Source organism: Delphinapterus leucas, chromosome 16, assembly GCF_059928025.1.
Source record: "Delphinapterus leucas isolate spDelLeu-1000000601 "Yukka" chromosome 16, BTC_Dleu_Yukka2, whole genome shotgun sequence".
Classification (NCBI taxonomy): Eukaryota; Metazoa; Chordata; class Mammalia; order Artiodactyla; family Monodontidae; genus Delphinapterus; species Delphinapterus leucas.
Genome location: NC_143144.1, coordinates 10,464,810 through 10,483,496, shown reverse-complemented (window position 1 = coordinate 10,483,496; position 18,687 = coordinate 10,464,810). Strand labels below are relative to the sequence as shown.

General features: G+C 42.1%; 1 protein-coding gene across 2 annotated transcripts in view; it reads right to left on the bottom strand.

Annotated features, from left to right (window-relative positions):
• Window positions 1-18,687, bottom strand: part of MTR (5-methyltetrahydrofolate-homocysteine methyltransferase) — a 114,293-nt gene that overhangs the window by 53,351 nt on the left and 42,255 nt on the right. For both annotated transcript variants that reach the window (XM_022553110.3, XM_022553111.3), the window contains exons 13-15: window positions 17,557-17,669; window positions 14,206-14,346; window positions 12,866-13,051 (exon numbers count right to left, since the gene is read on the bottom strand). In XM_022553110.3, the coding sequence (XP_022408818.1) occupies window positions 12,866-13,051; window positions 14,206-14,346; window positions 17,557-17,669 (440 nt within the window). The remainder of the gene's footprint in view (window positions 1-12,865; window positions 13,052-14,205; window positions 14,347-17,556; window positions 17,670-18,687) is intronic.

The following is an 18,687-nucleotide window of genomic DNA, read 5'->3' as shown; positions in this document are numbered from 1 at the left end:
TATTGTGGTGGCTTCTCTTGTTGCAGAGCACAGGCTCTAGGTGTGCAGGCTTCAGTAGTTGTGGCATGCAGGCTTCAGTAGTTGTGGCATGCGGGCTCAGCAGTTGTGGTTCGTGGGCTCAGTAGTTGTGGCTCGTGGGCTCTAGAGCACAGGCTCAGTAGTTGTGGCACACAGGCTTAGTTGCTCCGCAGCATGTGGGATCTTCCCGGACCAGGGATCCAACCCGTGTCCCCTGCATCAGCAGGTGGATTCTTATCCACTGCGCCCCCAGGGAAGCCCTGACTCAAGGCATTTCTGAACTTGGTCATGGAAACTGTCTTCAGGTCAAATTTACAACCTCAATGCGAGGCTTATTCAACAAATTTCACGCCGAATAATTTCTGTTTGTAGAAAAAAAACAAATCTGCTCTGAAGAAAAAATGAATACTTGCTATCACTACAGTGGTTCCAAAAAAATAAGTCACATACAGTTCTGAATAAATGTGCAAAATGTTCTTGAAAATTGTCCAACCCCACTGAATTAAGTGTTGAATCTTCCAGGCTGACTACTTGGGAGGGAGGATACCCTTGACCAGATGTGAACATGAAGTATGGTAAATAAGCTGCTGATCACACACATCCTGACCTCTAGAGGGAGCTCTCAGGCAACCGCAGGGATGAGGGGTGCAGATACTGCTGTAGTTCAAGGACATTCAGTGAGGCCCCAGCCTCCAGAGAAAGGCTTGGCAGGGGAATTATAAAAAGAACTCACTCAGATCTAGGCTTCTGATTGCTCACCTACTTTGGTGTTCTTTTTCAACTGTCCTCCGTGATGTCTAATCTATCCCTGCTTCCTGTAGCTGCTGGGGTTAGAGTTTACCTCCTGCTGGGGATGTGCTCCCACGACTTAGCAGACCAAGGGGCCCAGGGAAAGGACCACAAGGAGCAGGCTCTGCAGCCCCACTGCTCCAGGCTTCAGGGAAGGTGGCAGGCTCTCATCTTCCTTAACTGAATGTCTTCAACAAACTTCTTACTTCTTCCTTCAGTTAGTGATAAGGTTAAGATCAAGATGTGGGCCCAGAAGAAAGTGGTCAAGAGCAGGTCACCCAGGGTCACCTTTAGTCTTGGACTTTATTTCCCCCTTCACAGAGAGCCAGAGTTCTAGGTTCTAGGTTCATGGCCCAGCTAAGCTCACTAAGAGAAAAGGCACGGGGGTTTGGGGCTACCAGTGCTGTTAGCATTTCTTCATCACCTAGTTTGGTTGGTAGGTCCTGGTCCTTTCTTTCTCTGAGCCATGAATGACATCTCACAGGACAGGAATTCATTTCTGGGTCAGAAGTGAATCATCAACTATCAGCTCTGCAAGGATGAGGCCCCTGTCAAATTGTTCTCCCAGCACCTAGTACACTACCTGCCACATTAATAGACAAGCAGCTACTGTCTGTTGAGTAAACAAGCAAATCTCAGAATGCACAGAGTTTCAACAGACAGGCCTTTGCCAGGAGCATGTCGTGTTAGATTCTCCAAGGTTCTCTTTGTCCTGTTCCTCAGCCAGGGCTGTGAGATAAACATACTAATAAGCTTCAAGCCTTGAGGATTTCAAAGATGCAGAAGCTCTCAACTCTGGTGGCATGTTTTAATAACCCGGAGGGATTTTCGTTTTCTAATACTAATACCTGAACCTCACTCAAGACCAGTTCAATCAGAATCCTGAGATGAGACCTAAGCAACAGTATTTTTAAAGAGCCCCTTAGCGATACTAACATACAGCCCAGGTGAGAACCACTAAAGAGTGAGATGCACCTTCTCAGGCTGAGGTAGAAGAAACCTCAGTGAAAATATTGCAAATCCAAGGGCCAAGAAGGAGGAATAAATATCTTTTATGATTTTATGATTTATCAGGTTAATTCTTAAGCTGTAGTAAAGCTAGACAGCCATCAGTAGGTAGGAGGCTTCAGTTAAGAAATCCACTGCTCAGGTTTTGCTAGATTATCAGACACTTAGGGAAAAATGAGATAAGCATAAAACAATTTTTGATTTAGTTATCGAGGCTGATACTATGAGAAAGAAAGAAAAAGGATCAAAGACACCTAGGTTCTGTGAAAATGCACCCTGACAAGAACAGAGAAGGAACGGGACCAACTTCAGAGGCAAGTTAAAGGCTTCAAACTTGACTGAACCAGCTTAAAGTGGGCCACAGAACACAGCAGAGTTCAAAACAGAAGTGACGGAAAGGGACGTGTGTGCCACCATCAGAAAGGCACCGACAAGTCAGAAAGAAAAAAGCTGAAGAAGGGAAGTTTCCAAGGGAAAATACAGGACAAGAGACCCGTTGGCTTAAAATCACTCAGGGCAAGGGACTGGTTCAGAAATCCTTGGAGTGACTTCCCTACTGGGGTAAATGTGTGGGCATAAGCAGCTGAAGGTTAGGACACCCAGAGGCCGGCAGAAGCCGCAGGCCTGTGGAGAGAAGTGAGGCATGGGATGAAGGACAGGGCAGAGCACTGAGCTGGGGTTGCAGGAGACGCAACGTCACCTTGGAACGCCTCCTGGCTCACCCTTCTCCTGAAAGAACGGAGGCTGTGCCCCTGGCAGAACTCACATTTAAGGCAGAATGTGGATGCCAGGAACTCAGGGTTATAGAGGAAATGGATAGGATTTCAGAAATGGAATCGACACCGAGAGGCGATCTGGTGAGGAAAAAGAGGTGTCAGTTGCAATCTAGAAACTGCAGGTGCCACCACACTGAAAACTTCTGAACTCTTTAAAGAAGTCAAGTTGTTTTAAATGTCATCTTCTAGGAAAGGACGCAAATTCTGTGCGGGGTGAAAGGGAGGAAAGAGAAGGAAATTCTTAATATGTTTATCGATCCCTGGATAGAGTGGAGGATTGGTCGGCTTTAGTACATTCAAAGGAGAGCTAGGAAGGGGGTACAGTAGAAAGAGACAGCTCATAGGAAGAGCAAAGAAAAAGACTGACCTACTATCCAGAGATGTATTTAAAACCAATACCCAAAAATATTTAGAAAAGACCCATAACCTATCTAGTTTTGCCTTCCTTTTAACAATCGAGCTTTAACTATGAACTCTTTCCCTGCCCTTCAGATCTTTCTGGAATCCCACCATGCTAGATTTTCCCTGCTTCATCAGGTCTTTCTTCCACTTTCACCAAAACCTCTGAAAGGCACTGAATCTTGCAAGGAGCTGGGCCTTCTGCTAACCATTATTTATCCTCAGTGCCCAGAGCCCAAGGCTTGGCACAGAGGATTAAAATACGAAAACCACATTTGTCCTTTCCCCATCAGCCAGACAACATCAGAGAGAAAAACGGGTAGCAGAAAAGAAGCTGCCCTGGGTTAAGAATTGGGTTACTCAACCTTGATACTGTTGACAATCTAGACCAGAGCATTCTTTGCTGCGGGGGCCGCCCTATGCATTGGAGAGCTTTCAGCAGCATCGCTGCCCGCTCCCACTAGATGACGGAGCACATCCCCTCCCAACCACCCAGTCATGACGATAAAAAAATCTGTCTAGACATCGCCAAATGTCCCCTGGGGTGGCAAAATCACCCCCGCCCCAACTTGAGAACTACTGGTTTAGAGGAACCACAGGGGATACAGCAGGTGAGGAGACCAGAAACCAGACTCATCTGCAAGGTCATTATCATGAGCCAGCAGGTGCTCATGGCTTTTCTCTACAACCTGCAGAGAGGGGCTGTTTGCTGGAAAATCCTACTCTGCAAAGCCAAATACTAAGGCCTGGACGAAGCAACGCCACATCCCAGCAGGGGCAAATGAACCCACTCAAATCTTCTCTCTCACAGCGAGGGGTGCCAGGCACATGCTAGGGAGCAGGGACCCTCAGCGTAGGAGGTATGCCTACTGTATGCTGTGCTGTTATTCCTGTAGGACAACTGAACACCTCAGGCATGGACGTCTTAAGACCAGGCGTGGCTCAGAGGCCTATGTTCCTCATATCCCTACCACAAACTCCTACCTCTGAAGGCAATCTGGACAAGTCTCCTTTTTACAAAGAGAGAATTTAAAATATAACTACCTTATAAAGAAAGGTCCAAGGAGATAAATACTCAATCATGGCATCTTAACCAGAGAGGGGTGACCTCTCTCTAGCCACTAAAAAGGAGGCCCCTGAAATGCAGAAATATATGTCAGATTTTAACAAAGCTGGGAGAGCGTTAGAGCAGAAACTCTGAGAATCAACTCCTAGGCGTGGGTCAACTACCTTCACCAAGGAAAAAAATAAAGGGCAAACTATTGATTTTGGTTTCCCACAACTATGTGTTTATCATACTATGGTGCATAACGTACTGGAAAATATAAGATATTCAACTCGAAAACAGTGTCAATTTATCTAAATTTTAAAAAGAAGATGTTATGTAATAAAACTCTAAAAAATTACTACCAAGGAAAAAAAAGCCAAAATCACAACAACAAAACAACACAAATACCTAGGAATGTTCTTGAGGTTTCCTATTTAAGAAAAACTATAAAACTTGATTGAATAGTAACCAGAAAGATATATCATGTTCCTGAATGTCTCCCAGACACCAATTCCTCATTATTTTCTAGGTTAGGATTTATTACATTTTAATCAATATCCTAATGGAGTTTTATTTCTCCATAAATTAGAATATTATGTTCAAATCACTTTAACATAGGAAACTGTGCTGAATATAATGGATCTTTTATAGGATGATACTGATTATTCTTTTACATAGTTTACACACGTGCAAACAAAAATAGTCTATTCTACTATGTGATAACTGTATTTCTAAGAAAACTTACATTAGCAAAAATTGCCATAAAAATAATCACTTCAATTAGAAAAGGAGAATTAAATCTAGAGGTGAGCAGTAATAATTTTTCCCATAGAAATTTCAATAATGAAAGTGTTCTTCGTATTTTATATATTATTATATATATTATATATATATTTTTTGTTGTTGTTATTTAGAGTTAAAAGTAACAGCTGATCAAAACTACTAACATCAACAAAAAACACAGAAGTGCTTCCTTATATGCCTTCTAATCCAGAAGGCTCGGGGCCAGTCCTCCCTGTCATATCTGGCCTTGACCTTGCAGTTTTCATTGCACTATGGATCACAAACATAAAGCAAAGACAGTCGCCATGTACTGGAACATAAGCACGTTGTATGTTCCTCTGCTTTGCTTAGTTGCAACAGTGGTCTTCCATTTAAGAGAGCTGTTTTCTCCTTATAACCAGTGGTGTCATCCAAGCAAAGCAAATCTTGGTTCTTACCTGATCGTTACACTCAAAGGTGTTACGAACTCAATTAATAGAAGAAATGCCTTTGCATCAAAATATCTGTATTGCTGATTTCTGAAATATTCAAGTATATGAGTTTTTTACTTTGTTCTTTATAATTTACAATACTACAATCCTTCAACGAGCATATGTAGGTCTATAATTATATAGAAAAATTACTTTTAATCAGGAAAAGCAGTTTTTGAAAAGGGACCTTTAATCCCACCACCTTTACTCTAACAGCTATTCTCCTTAATAGCATTCTCCTCCAATCTTTATCAAATGTGGTTTTTATGTAGTTGCATATACAGTGTCTACATAACTACTGGTTTTTAATTTTTTTTATTTGTATCTTGTAAGCACTGTCATGCTGCTCCATAATCTTCATAATTAATATTGAAATACTCTGGATAATATTACAACAGAATGATAACCTAAGTTATCACTTTCTCTCCAGTTGGGCATTTAGGTTGTTTTATCTTCAATAAAAAGCTGGTGAAAAACCTTGGCATATATAGGATTCTTATGCTGCTGAATGTTTTTATTGGGATACTTTCCCAGAAATGAGATCATTACCTCAAAGGGTATGAACATTTTCATGTCTCTCGACAGGCATTATGGGGTCTTTCAAAAGGACTGTCTCAGTTTTTACTATACTTTACAATGAATGAGGCCTTCTGTTTACCACTGCTGTACCAGCACAGATCTTGATCATTTTAAAGTTTACTTTTGCTAACTTAATAAGGACAAAATGTCACTTTAATATTGCTCTAATGTGTGTTTCTCTCATAACTAGCAAGTTAAAAAATGTCCCCTACATTTGCTTTTTATTTGTGGACTCATTCAAATCTGAATTGGGAAAGCTTGTTCTCAGCCAAGATCAAGCACTCTGCAGGGGAGATAACACAGGATTTGGAAGCATGCATCAGTCTTCAAACTAGGCAGACCAGGGCTCCATTACGTCCTAGCCATTTGACCTTGGCTCACTGTAAAATGGGGCGACAGCTACCCCACATGGTTACTACGAGGACTAAATGAGATAAACTCCGCTGGTGGTTTTCAGCCAGAGTATACAGGAGAATCACGTCTAAGGCTTTAAAATTACCGAAGCCAGGTCTCACCCCAGACCACATGAGTCAGAAACTCAGGGGTGGAGCCCAGGGGTGTGTATGTGTTTTAACAGCACAGGCAGTGACCACCCTTCCCCATGGGAGTGCTTCTGCTTCACACTTATGGTAAAGCACCAGTACACGAAGCAAACAACATGCCATTCTCATTCTCAGGGCTGACCTTGCCTCCTGCTTCGCTGAGAAAATAGAAGCAGTCAAACCACCCCCCACCCCCAGCACTCCCAGCCCTGCCTGCTGCGCTGCCCCGCCCCCTGCACACTGGCTGCCAGCCCCTCGACCCACAAGGTCATGGACTGAGCAAGTGCCCCCTTTCTCCTGCGCACCAATTCCTCCCCTTCTCTCTACCAGGTCACTCCCACCAGCTTACAAACACATACTGTCACATCATCTGTCTTCACACACACACACACACACACACACACACACACACACACACACACACACACACACACACACACCCTTTCTTAACCTCATATCCATCTCTGGTTTCCACCCTATTTCTGTTCCCCTTTCTGGCAAAACTCCCCCAAAATGGTTTATACCTGCTGCCCCCAATTCTCCTCTTCTCTCTTGAACCCACTGCGATTAAGCTTTCATCTCCTTGGAAACAGCACAGCAAGATCATAAACTACCCCATTTCTAAATCCAAAGGCAAATTCTTGATCTCCTCCTCCCTGATCTACCCACAGCTCTTTAAAATAGCTCGTCATGCCCTTCCAGAAGTTTTCTTTTCACATGGCTTCCAGGTGAACTCTCCCCTCTGGTTCCTCTCCTACCAAACAGGCCGCTCCTTCCCAAGTTCTTCTGATGGCGTCTCCTCTTCTCCCTGACCACGAAGCACTGTGGCTCCAAGACTCACTTAGTCCTAGGGCCTCTTCTCTACTGTCATTCCTTTGGTGAAGTCAGTCTCACTGCTTTAAATATCATCTAGGAAGAAATAATTTCCAAGTAAGGCAATCCTATCTTCAAGCCAGACTTTGCCCATGAAGCCCACACTCATCTCCACAACCACATCCTGAGCACACCACTGGAAACACACAGCCAAAGCGGAACTTCTCCTCAGCCTGTCCCAACCGGAACTTCTCCTCAGCCCGTCCCAGATCGGCTGCTCACTGCCCTCCTACCTCGACGCCCAGGCCGAAAAGCTGAATATTATCTGTGACTCCTCCTCCTTTCACGGCTCACAACCAACGCGAAGGCAAATCCTACTGGCTCTACCTTAAAGACACATCTAGAAATGGATGACTCCTCACGTCTTCTGTTGCTCCCGCCTTGGTCCCGGCCACCATCATCCCTCATCTGCGCTACAGCAACAACCTCCAGTGGCTCTGCTTGGTCCCCGCAGACCATTCTCCCTGAAGAACCAGAGTGGTTTTGAAACATAAATCGGACCATGTTCGCTCCTCTGCTCAAAACCCTTCAGTGGCTTCCCAGCTCACTCACAGGAAGAGCCAAAGTGTTAACAGTGGTCTCCAAGGCCCTTCACGATTTGGTGGCTGCCTTTTGTTTTTTGGTTTTTTTTTTGGCTGCGTTGGGTCTTTGTTGCTGCGCGGGCTTTCTCTAGTTACAGTGAGCGAGGACTACTCTTCGTTGCGGTGCGCAGGCTTCTCACTGCGGTGGCTTCTCTTGTTGCAGAACACAGGCTCTAGGCGCATGGGCTTCAGTAGTTGTGGCATGTGGGCTCAGCAGTTGTGGCTCGCGGGCTCTAGAGCACAGGCTCAGTAGTTGCGGCGCACGGGCTAAGTTGCTCTGCGGCATGTGGGATCTTCCCGGACCAGGGATTGAACCTGTGTCCCCTGCATTGGCAGGCAGATTCTTAACCACTGCGCCACCAGGGAAGCCCGCAGCTGCCTTTTTAACCTCAGAACTTCTCAATCTCCTCTTCTCCCCTCTGTTCCATCCCAAACCATCCTATATAAAAGAGCATCCCCCACCCTCATCCTGGTACTCCTATCACCCTTAGCCCTTCCATATCCCTTCAGTGTATTCAGTACCATCCAGGGGTGTGTGTGTGTGTGTGTGTGTGTGTGTGTGTGTGTGTGTGTGTGTGTGTGTGTGTGTGTGTGTGTCTTTATGTTTTTTCATTTCTTATTCCCTTTGCCCCCTAAGAACATAAACTGCACAAGGGCAGGGACTAGGTTTGTTCCCTGCTATCTCCTCAGGGCCTGGCACATACTAGGTGCTCAAGATATATTTGAAGGAATTTGAGAAGACATCTGCCTCCATTAAACAATAACAGGTTGCTATATAAATTTGAAAAAGAACATTTAGGTAACAAAAAAGAGCTCCTGGAAAAAGAAGACATAAACACAGATGCAGAAATCTCACACAGAGTAGAACAAAATGTCAGCACTGAAAAACAGGAGGGAAAAGATAAGAAAATTAGGCGATCTTTCTAAAACATCCAGTTTCTGAATAATACACAGGCCAAGAGCGGATAAACAATTCAAGGAAACTTCCTGCAACTACAGCTCTAAGTTTCCTGACTGACAAGGCCTACTGAGTGCCCAGCACAAGGAATGGCTCATAATCACTAGATTTCAGAATACCATGGACACAGAAGATCAAAGAAGCATCCAGAAAATGAGACAATAAATAGATTTCACAAAAAGAATCAAGGGTTAGAATAGCACTGGACTTCTTACCAATACCAATGGAAACTAGAAGACAATGGATCAATGAGTTCAAATCATACAGAAAATAATTTAAAGCTTGTACTCCTATACCCACACAATTGTTAATTAAGTATAAAAGTAGAATAAAGCCGTTTTCAGACATGAAAGGTTTCAAAAATATTTACTGCCATGTCTTCTTTCATAAGAAGCTAACCAGAGGATACAGTTCACTAAATGAGAGATTAAACCAAGAATGAGGAAATTATGAGATCTAAACACCTAAGAGAGAGGTGAGAAGAACTGTCCACATGATGGGGAGGGATATCTTGCAGTGACAGCTGTGCAGTTGGCCCACTGAGCAACCTTTCCAGATTATGTCAGAAGACTTGGAGAGATAATTCTTCAAGAAATTAAAACAACAGTCTACTTAGTGTCTTTGGATACACTGGATATTGGACATTTACACAATTAAGGAACAGTCTGAAAATACATAAGAAGCAAAGCAAATGCAAAGATAGGTATTAACTTCATAGAAAAGAAAGAGGGTGCAGGCAAGGAAAAGGAATCATGGTATACTACATGGCTCAGCTTTTACACAGCTTAATGTAAGTGCCAAAAATAGTTACAACTGAAATTAACTATATTGGAAGGATGGGGGGATTAAAAGTAAAGATGTGTGGAGTGGGGAGTAGAAGATGGAGAAAAAGTCAAATCCTTAGCCAGTATAGAAAGACAACAAATAATAACTAAAACTGTAATTTGAAGTTAAGGAGGTAAATGATACAAGAATCAGCTAAGTTGTAAGTGGCTGCCTCTGGGGACCTGGAGGCTTAAGGCTTCTGTTTTTCATGGAAATAACTATTTGTCTCTTTCACTATCTGCATACACACCTTTGGTAAAAATAAAAATTATGTCAAATGGTCTTACCACACTGAGCTAGTAGCGGAAGATGACTAGATTCAACTTTTCAGAAGGACAATTTAACGATGTGTGTTAAAATGTCAAATGTGCACACCCTTTGACCCAGCCTTTGACCACTTCTATGAACTAAGAAAATCACTCTACGAGAGGAAAGTGGCTGCACGAATTACTATATTCACTGGCCACTGTTCATCCTACTAAAATTTTAGAAACAATTGCAATTTTATGCAATAATAGACTAAGTAAAACATACATACTGGAATATAATACAACCATAAAAGATGGAGTTATAATCCATATTTACTAAGACTGGAAGACGTCAACATTTTGTTGAGTCAGGGCAAGAGTTAAAGAACAGCAGTTCATACAAAATCTTCAATTTTCTAGAACCTCTTCTCTTCCCCTAAATGGCCACGTGGCTTTCTCATTTTATTCAGGTTTTCAAACATCTCCCCGTCAGAGGGGCTTTTCAAGACCACCTTCTCTAAAATAGCCAACTCTTCCCTGACAGCCTCACCCTGGATTCTTTCACCCAACCATTTAGCATAGACCCAGATCTCCTGGGTTTGAATTCGAGCACGACTGCTCGCTACCTGTGTGACAACAGTCAGGTAAAGTCTTTGTGCTTTGGCTTACTCACATGAAATACAAAAATAATAATATATACCCAACATTTATATGTTGGGAAGAAAAACTGATTTAACATGTGAGTGTGCTTGCTTGGTGCAACTAAAGGTTCAATACATGTTTGTTATCAAAATTAACTCTCTTTTGTCCTCTTCTGGACTATGTGAATTTTTTTCATGGAGAAAATACATCTTTTGCACAAAAACAAGACACTTCTGTTAAAAACAGTTTTACTTCAAAAACACGAGAAAACAAAGAAAAGAAAAATAACATATAACCCCACCACTTATCAATTATATAAATAAGAAGTCAATTCAGCCCTACCCTCCAGTTAACAACCAAATTTTTTTCTCTGTTTACAGACTCACATATATTCATATAAATCCTTTTTTATTAAATAAAACCAGGATCGTGCCACTTGTTTGTTTGTTTGTTTTTTTACTTTCCAATATATTTTAGGGACTTCCCTGGTGGTCCAGTAGTTAAGACACTGTGCTTCCCCTGCAGGAAGCGCAGGTTTGATCCCTGGTTGGTGAACTAAGATCCTGCATGCCACATGGCGTGGCCAAAATATATATATATATACATATATATATAGAGAGAGAGAGAGACACACACATATATACAAACATATGTGTATGTACATACATATATTCTAGACATGGTTCCATCACCTCATTCTTTCTAACTGCTACACAGTATTCTATATGACATGTAGGCAGATTTAAGTATTCCCCTATTAATGGACATTTAGAGCCTTCTCAATTTTTTGCTACTACAGTGCTACAATGAATATGAACACATACTCAACCTAATAAAGATTCTCAGAAGAAGGCTGAATTATAAGGTATGGATTTTTTAAAATTAATATTTAATCAAATTAAATATGGAATAGATATGAAAGTATTTATAACATTATAAAACAACAATACAGTAATCACCACACACCCATCACCCAGGTTAAACAATCACTGTGTTTGAAGCCTCCCATCGCCCCTCCCTGATTCTGTGGCACAGAAAACATTGGAGTTACCATTTCTCAATTTTTCCCCTTTTTTCCTCTGTTTGATAAAGGAAACTAATATCTCATTATTGCTTCATTTTTTATTTATAGAAATATAATATAATTATTAGTAAGTATAGTAGTAACTTCTCATAGGTTTATTGGCTATTTGTGTTTCTTTTTCTAAAAATCACTTGTTCTTTTCCTTTGTTCATTCTTCTACTGACTTGATTAGGGCATTTTACTTTCTGATTTATAGAAACTCTTTGCAGAGTAGGGATATTGACCCACTGCTATTACTCATGCTGCAAATAATATCGTATCTTTTGTCATACAAAGTTTTACATTTTTAGCTAAATAAGTCTATCAGTTTTCTTTCTGGCTTCCCAAGTTTCAGTGAATATTTTCTCATATATTCTTTAGATTTTTTTTACATTTAGATCTTTAATTGATGTATATTTTATATTGGGATATGGTGGGAAATGGGGCTCTTTTTCTTCCAAATGCAGAGTCAGTTATTCCAATAGCGTTTACTGAATAATTCCCTTCTCAACTGATGTAAAAACCTTATTGTGTCTTATGTAATTTTCATATATATATATATATATACACACACACACATATACATATACATATATATATATAAGTATGTATGCACATGTGTGTATGTACTTGTGTATACACACATACACACACGTATATCTACAGGCATACCTCGTTTTACTGGCCTTTATTGCACTTCACAGATACTGCATTTTTACAAATTGAAGCTTTGAGGCAACCCTGCCTCGAGCAATCTATCGACACCATTTTTCCAACAGCATTGCTCACTTCATGTCTCTGTGTCACGTTTTAGTAATTCTCGCAATATTTCAAGCTTTTTCATTATTGTTCTACTTGTTATGGTGATCTGTGGTCAGTGATCTTTGATGTTACTACTACAATTCCCTGAAGGCTCAGATGATGGTCAGCATTTTTTAGCAATAAAATATTTTTAATTAAGGTATGTACATTGTTTTCCTAGACATAATGCTATTGCACACTTAATGGACTACAGTATAGTGTAAACATAATTTTTACATGCACTGGAAAACCAAAAAATTCATGCGACTCACTTTATTGTGATATCTGCTTTATTAGAGTGGCCTGGAATGGAATCCGTGGTATCTCTGAGGTATGCCTCTGTGTGTGTGTGTACACACACATATGATATATATGGTAAACACATTTGTTCTGGACTCAGTTCTCTTCCACTGCTCTAAGCCTGTGTAACACAATGGAGCGAGAGCAAAAGAAATCCCTTACCTGTCCTTCTTCATCAAAAGCCATAACCACCACAGCAGCTCCAAACTTTTGAATCTTTCTGGCCTTCTCCAAGAAGTCATCCTCTCCCTCCTTCAGGCTGATGCTGTTAACAATGCACTTCCCCTGGCAGCACTTTAACCCAGCTTCAATCACAGCAAAATTGGAAGAGTCGATGCACAAGGGCACCTGAGGTCAGAAGGGTAAGGTGATCACAGAAAGACTGTAAGTTACCACAAATCCCCTTCCAAGGACCCCCAGATATTCCCTCTTTCTTCCTTAGGGAAACAAGAAACAAATAACAGTAGTGTGACAGAGATACGATTTTAATCTGATTTTAAGCCCTTGTTCCTAAATCCCAAAAGACTTGGAGTAATTCCAGTCTCACAAGAGACCCCATGCATGGGCCAGAAACTGATAACTCAAAAGATCACAGCTAAACATCAGAATGAAAGCACTGAAGTCATTTCACGGGCTCCCCGTCTGATTCAGACTTTGAACAAGCATTTAGCTTCTCTGCACCTCAAATTCGCAAAATATTTACTCCCAGAGGACCGTGGAGGCTTTTAAGTGAGGAGTTGAAGACAAATGAAGGACAGGTTAATGTAATTCACTGCTTACCACAAGACTTCTAACTTAAACATTTGCTGAATGAAGCTTAACAAAAAAATGACAGCCCTATCTCTTAAAGCACTATAGGAGGTGTCTTTCAAACAACACCACCAACAATAAAACCAACTTCAAAAATCACTCCTCATCACAAATTCAATGGTAGAGAAGTGAAGTGAGACTTTTCAAAGTTTTTAGAATCGATCCAAAATTTTTGAAAAGATGGACACAAAAATTAACTTTCATCTTTTAAAGAACAAATGTAAAAGCTGACATCAACAACTTGATTTAATCTTGTTTTATGAGTCTGTCTCACTCTGATAAACCTAAAAAGGTCTCTTCTTCCTGCAATAAGGAAGGATTAACTGAGTTCCCTTGTCTGTGATAGGAAGAGAACTAATGATTCGGTAAGAACAGTAAGTATATCCTTCAGAGACATGAAAAGTTGGTTCTTAGCCTAGCCAGACATCAGAGGAAACTCAGTCAATCCTTATGACCAACTCCGGAAGCCTTGGAAACAGCCACACTGAAATCACATTGCTCTCTAAAGTCTGGTTTCTATTGAAAGGCTGCCATTAAGTGAGAAAACTGACAATCAGAAACCACTGGGCTTTCAACACAGGACAACAGAAAACCAGTGTATGACATGACAGACGAAGGGACAAGTGACAAAGTTAAATGAGCAACAGAGCAGCACATGTAAACTCCCTTGAAAAATCAAGGTTTTGTACGACCTTGGCAATGTCAGGCTCGGAAGCAATGAAGTTGCAGAATCTGGTCATTGCACTTGGTCCATCCAGCATGCCATCATCCATGTTGATATCCAACACCTGGGCTCCCATTTCCACCTGCATTTTGGCAACGCTCAGAGCTTCCTGAGGACGGAATTCAAGGGGAATGAGCATTGGGAGAGGGTGACTAAGAGAAGGCTGACAAAAGTAGTCCTTCACCACCCCCAGCAGGCAGTCCTTTTAGATTCCACTAGACTGCCTGGCCAGCACCCCCGACCCTGAGCCTGCTCTCAACCATCCCAGATGAAGCTTTCTTACACATCACTTCCATCACAGCGGGTCGCTCCTCAGAACCCAGCGAAGCTCGACTCTTCCTGTAAAGAGCCTCTAGCCCTCAGCCTCGTGTTCCGGGCCCTCTGGGACCTGCCCCATCTTCTCATGCAACTGAACTTCTCGCCCATCGCCCACTCCCGGCACCCCCCACCCAGCCAAATCTGTTTCCACCTCTGTGTCACACATGATGTTCCCTCTGCTTCCAACACAATCCCCTTCCTTCCTGTACTGTTTAAGATCCAGCTCAAGTCCCATCTCCTCCAAAAAAAGTCCTTAGAGAAACAGTCCGAAACTTATCTAACTCTTCAGTGTTTGCTGAAACATGCAAAGCAGTCACTGTAGGCTGTTGATAGAAGTTACATGAAATATGCGTATAAATAAACTTCTTCTGTGCTAAAAGGATTTTCAAATCCTTTGATACACTATTATACACCGTAAATCTCCAAGGACAAGATACAATACACAGCATTTCCCACTTACGGTCATTTAAGGAATATCTTGTAGGATCAGTGTTCCAGAGAACATACTTTGGGAAACACTGCTTATTCCACAATGAACGGCTGCCTCTAAACATCTGTAACTATTATAAACATTATCACATGGTGTATTACATTATCATTTCCTCACGATTTCACGAGTATTAGCTTATTCTCCGAAATAGATTTTAAGCGTTTGGAAATCTAGAAAGGTCTTAGGTATCTCGCACTCTCATTTGAACAATACTGGGCAAAACAGACATGTTCAATAAGGCTTTCTAACTGACTGGTACAGCACATTTCATAGTGTCATAAAATAAGCAGGGGTAAAATCAACTGTAGATTCTGATGTTGTCCTAATTTTTTCTTAGCCGAAGAAACCAAATAGAAATTTTTAGCAATCACTGTAAAAGAATAGGCATGAGACACTTTGGCATAGGCCGCAAGGAAAGACCACTCGTAATGACACAAGGTTACACAGAGAAAAAGGATCGCAATAAAATTCAGCAAAAAATGTTTTCGGTATCAGCAGTATGTTAAATATTAATAACATAAAGAATAAAAAGAAGTATAAGTCACAGTCCCTGTTCTTGAAGGGCTTTCATCTAGTTGGGGGGATATGATGCAGCACATGAAAAGCTACGGGCACTGCCATACAACGTACGAGTCAAATGTCCTGCCTAAACACCAGGAAGGGCAAGATCTCTGAGGACTGAAGTGGAGAAAGCTACCTGAGAGGGAGCAGCTTCAGCTGCCCCTGGGAAATGAACTGGAGGGAGCACAGGGGGGATGGCAAGCGACCTGGTTAGACCAGAGGTCAAAAGACACACAACATAGATGCCAATGCCTGACCTTTCTACATCAGAAGAGCCACAGAATCACAGCTTAGCGGTCCAACCTTCCCAAATAGGCTCCAAGGGATGAAGTGATTTGTTTAAAGGTGTACAAGTTGGGCACAAAGACAGGACTGGACCTTCTCTCAGGTCATTCCCTTAACCACAGAGCCTTGAGGGGTCACTAACTATGGGGAACTGGAATCCAGTGAGGAGCCATTCCTCCCCAACCCCCTCCTACTTCCCGGCCTCCTTCCCATGTCCTCCAAGCCAAGACAGCAGAGCGGTGAAGAGTATGGGCTTGGAGGACTTAGGGTCTCTCATCCACTTGCTGTCAAACAGTAGGCGAGTGGTTTAACCTCCCCCAAACCTCCAGCCGCACACCTGTAAAATGGGGATAATAGCAGCACCTAACTCACAGGTCTGTAAAGATTACACGAGCAATGCTGTATAGCGCTCAGCACAGTGACTGGCATATATTCAATAGTAAGACCTTATAAGATGACAGATATCACTCCGACTTGTTTGCTTCTTCCTAAAACGCCGTCTGCTCTCAGTAGCAAATGTATCAAATCTGAGAGCTGAAAGGGACACCACAGAATGGTCTTAAGAATCAAAACAGAAATAGAAATACTGCCAACTGAAGAACCCTAAACAACCATGAAGGGTCATCAGGACTGCAGAAGGGAACAAACAGGAACAAAGGCCTGGAGGCAGAAGCAAGCCTCCTGGAATGTTCAGATGACAGATCAGGATGGAAGGCAGTTTGGTGTCTATGTGGATGATGGTCTAAAGGAGTTTGGGTTTTATACCATGTGCAAAAAAAGCCACCCCGTGAAAGCTTCTAAACTGGGGAGGACCATGGCAGCAGCACGTGCTGGCTAGGCAGCAGCGGGAACGAAGAGAATAGGACTGACAGGAACTGTCAGGAACCAGGTAACCAGGCCCTACTGACCTACCTGCAGAGGAGATCTCTGAGGGAGGCCACCGAGCAGTCATTAACAAGTCCATAAAGGATGATAAATGAGCCCTTTCTTTGTGATTAGAACTAAGTCTGCTTTGATACTGGTTGCTGGAAGATCTATTTCCTAAAGGTTGCAAAGGCTATCATTAAAGCTCAGATCAAGTTCCTCCATTTTTAACTTTGTATTTGCATAAGAAAAAAAAATTTGTCCAGATTTTTAGAGCGGGCTCTACTTGGATTAAATTTTGCTCATCCTTACAGTGACCTAGTTTAAGAATCCTATGGTGAAACTACCTTGCAAGCTTTGTGTTTGTTTAGCTTATTTTACAGTGAACAGAATCAATAATACCACATTAGTCAGTGTCTGATGTGGTCATGAGGAAATGAATAGGAATTGTCTTGGCCTTCCCTTTTCTTGGAAAGATTTGTGAGAAGCCAAAATGAAAAGTATCCTCAAATTTTTAAATGTATTTCACAATTAACAGAAATAGCTAGAACCTGGGTGTCTCCCATCTCATCCCACTTCATACCCTGGATGAATTTTTTTGAAAAATATTGACAAGGGCAGCTATGACTTTTCGAAGCCTCATCCTCCCACCAGCTCTGCCAGCTACAAACACACTCTACCATTCTTCTCACACTTCCCAGCAGCTCTGCTAATGATTATCAAAGGCAGAGCTGTTTCACTTGCGTGCTGTCTTAGCCAAAAGCCTGGCAGATGCCTCGAGGGTCTTATTTAGATACTCACTTCATAATTTCCTGTCATGATGAGTTTAGCAAACTTCCTGGATCCTGCAACGTTACAGCGCTCTCCAATATTAACAAAGTTGGTGTGCGGGCCGATCCTGAAGGGCTCTAGACCTTGAAAGGAGAAGCATTTTGAAAATTTTCTGAATATGCATGTAACGACATGAGACAGACAGAAAATAAATGTTTTCATGAGAAAGAAAAGAACTTTCTGTGCCACAGCCCGTCTGACTAGCTAAGGAGACCCAACGTGGAAAAAGGGTCATGGCCATCCCCCCTAGGGATATTTAAACACAACAAAAGGCTCTATGTTTATAACCAGAACTCTCAAAAGAAGAAATATTTCAGGGTTTTAAATTGCAAATTTCTCTCAAGAGCTGAATCATATCAGCTCTGAGAAACAAGGAAAAATTACCATCATATTCTTATGTAGCCAAGAGCCTGGTGCAAAAACCATGAAGTTAGAATCTAAGGACTGCCCTACAGCTGTCCATTCAGACATCGGCTTGAAGCCTGATGGAGCAAGCCTTCTTAATCCCACCAACAGTGTGTTTAGAGCTTTATCTCGTCTCTTTGATCCAGAAGCCAAGAACGAGTAACCAGCAAGGCCTAACAGGGTCACGAGGAAGGACCTGGGCTGAGCCCTGGGAGATGGCTGACTCCGGGCAAGCCACCTGGGCTTTCTGCTCCTCCTTCCTTATTTGCAAAGGGACAATATCATCTCCACTATTACAGGCTGATTTAGGGGCAAATATCAGATAATTAATGTGGACACATTACACTGAGGTAAAAAAGCAACATGCAGCATACAGTATCGCTACAGGAAAAGGCCTTTAACCGGTTTGTTCTACTCATTGTATCTACAGTATTAGGAGCAGAAGTCTTCCTAGATGGTTACAAGCAGGCTCTCGGGAAGCCAGCCTTAGGGTCTGAGCCCTGCACAGCCGACTCAGTGAACACTCTGGGGCACTTCTCGCAGAGCCTCTAAGCTTATAAAATAGAGACAGCAGAAGTATCTGCCTCACAATGTTACTGTAAAAATGAGACTAGGTAACACTGATAAGCGTTATCAAGCTTATAAAATTAGCACCAGCTGTTCTTGTTAATAAAAGGAAATGGCTTTTGAGTCCTT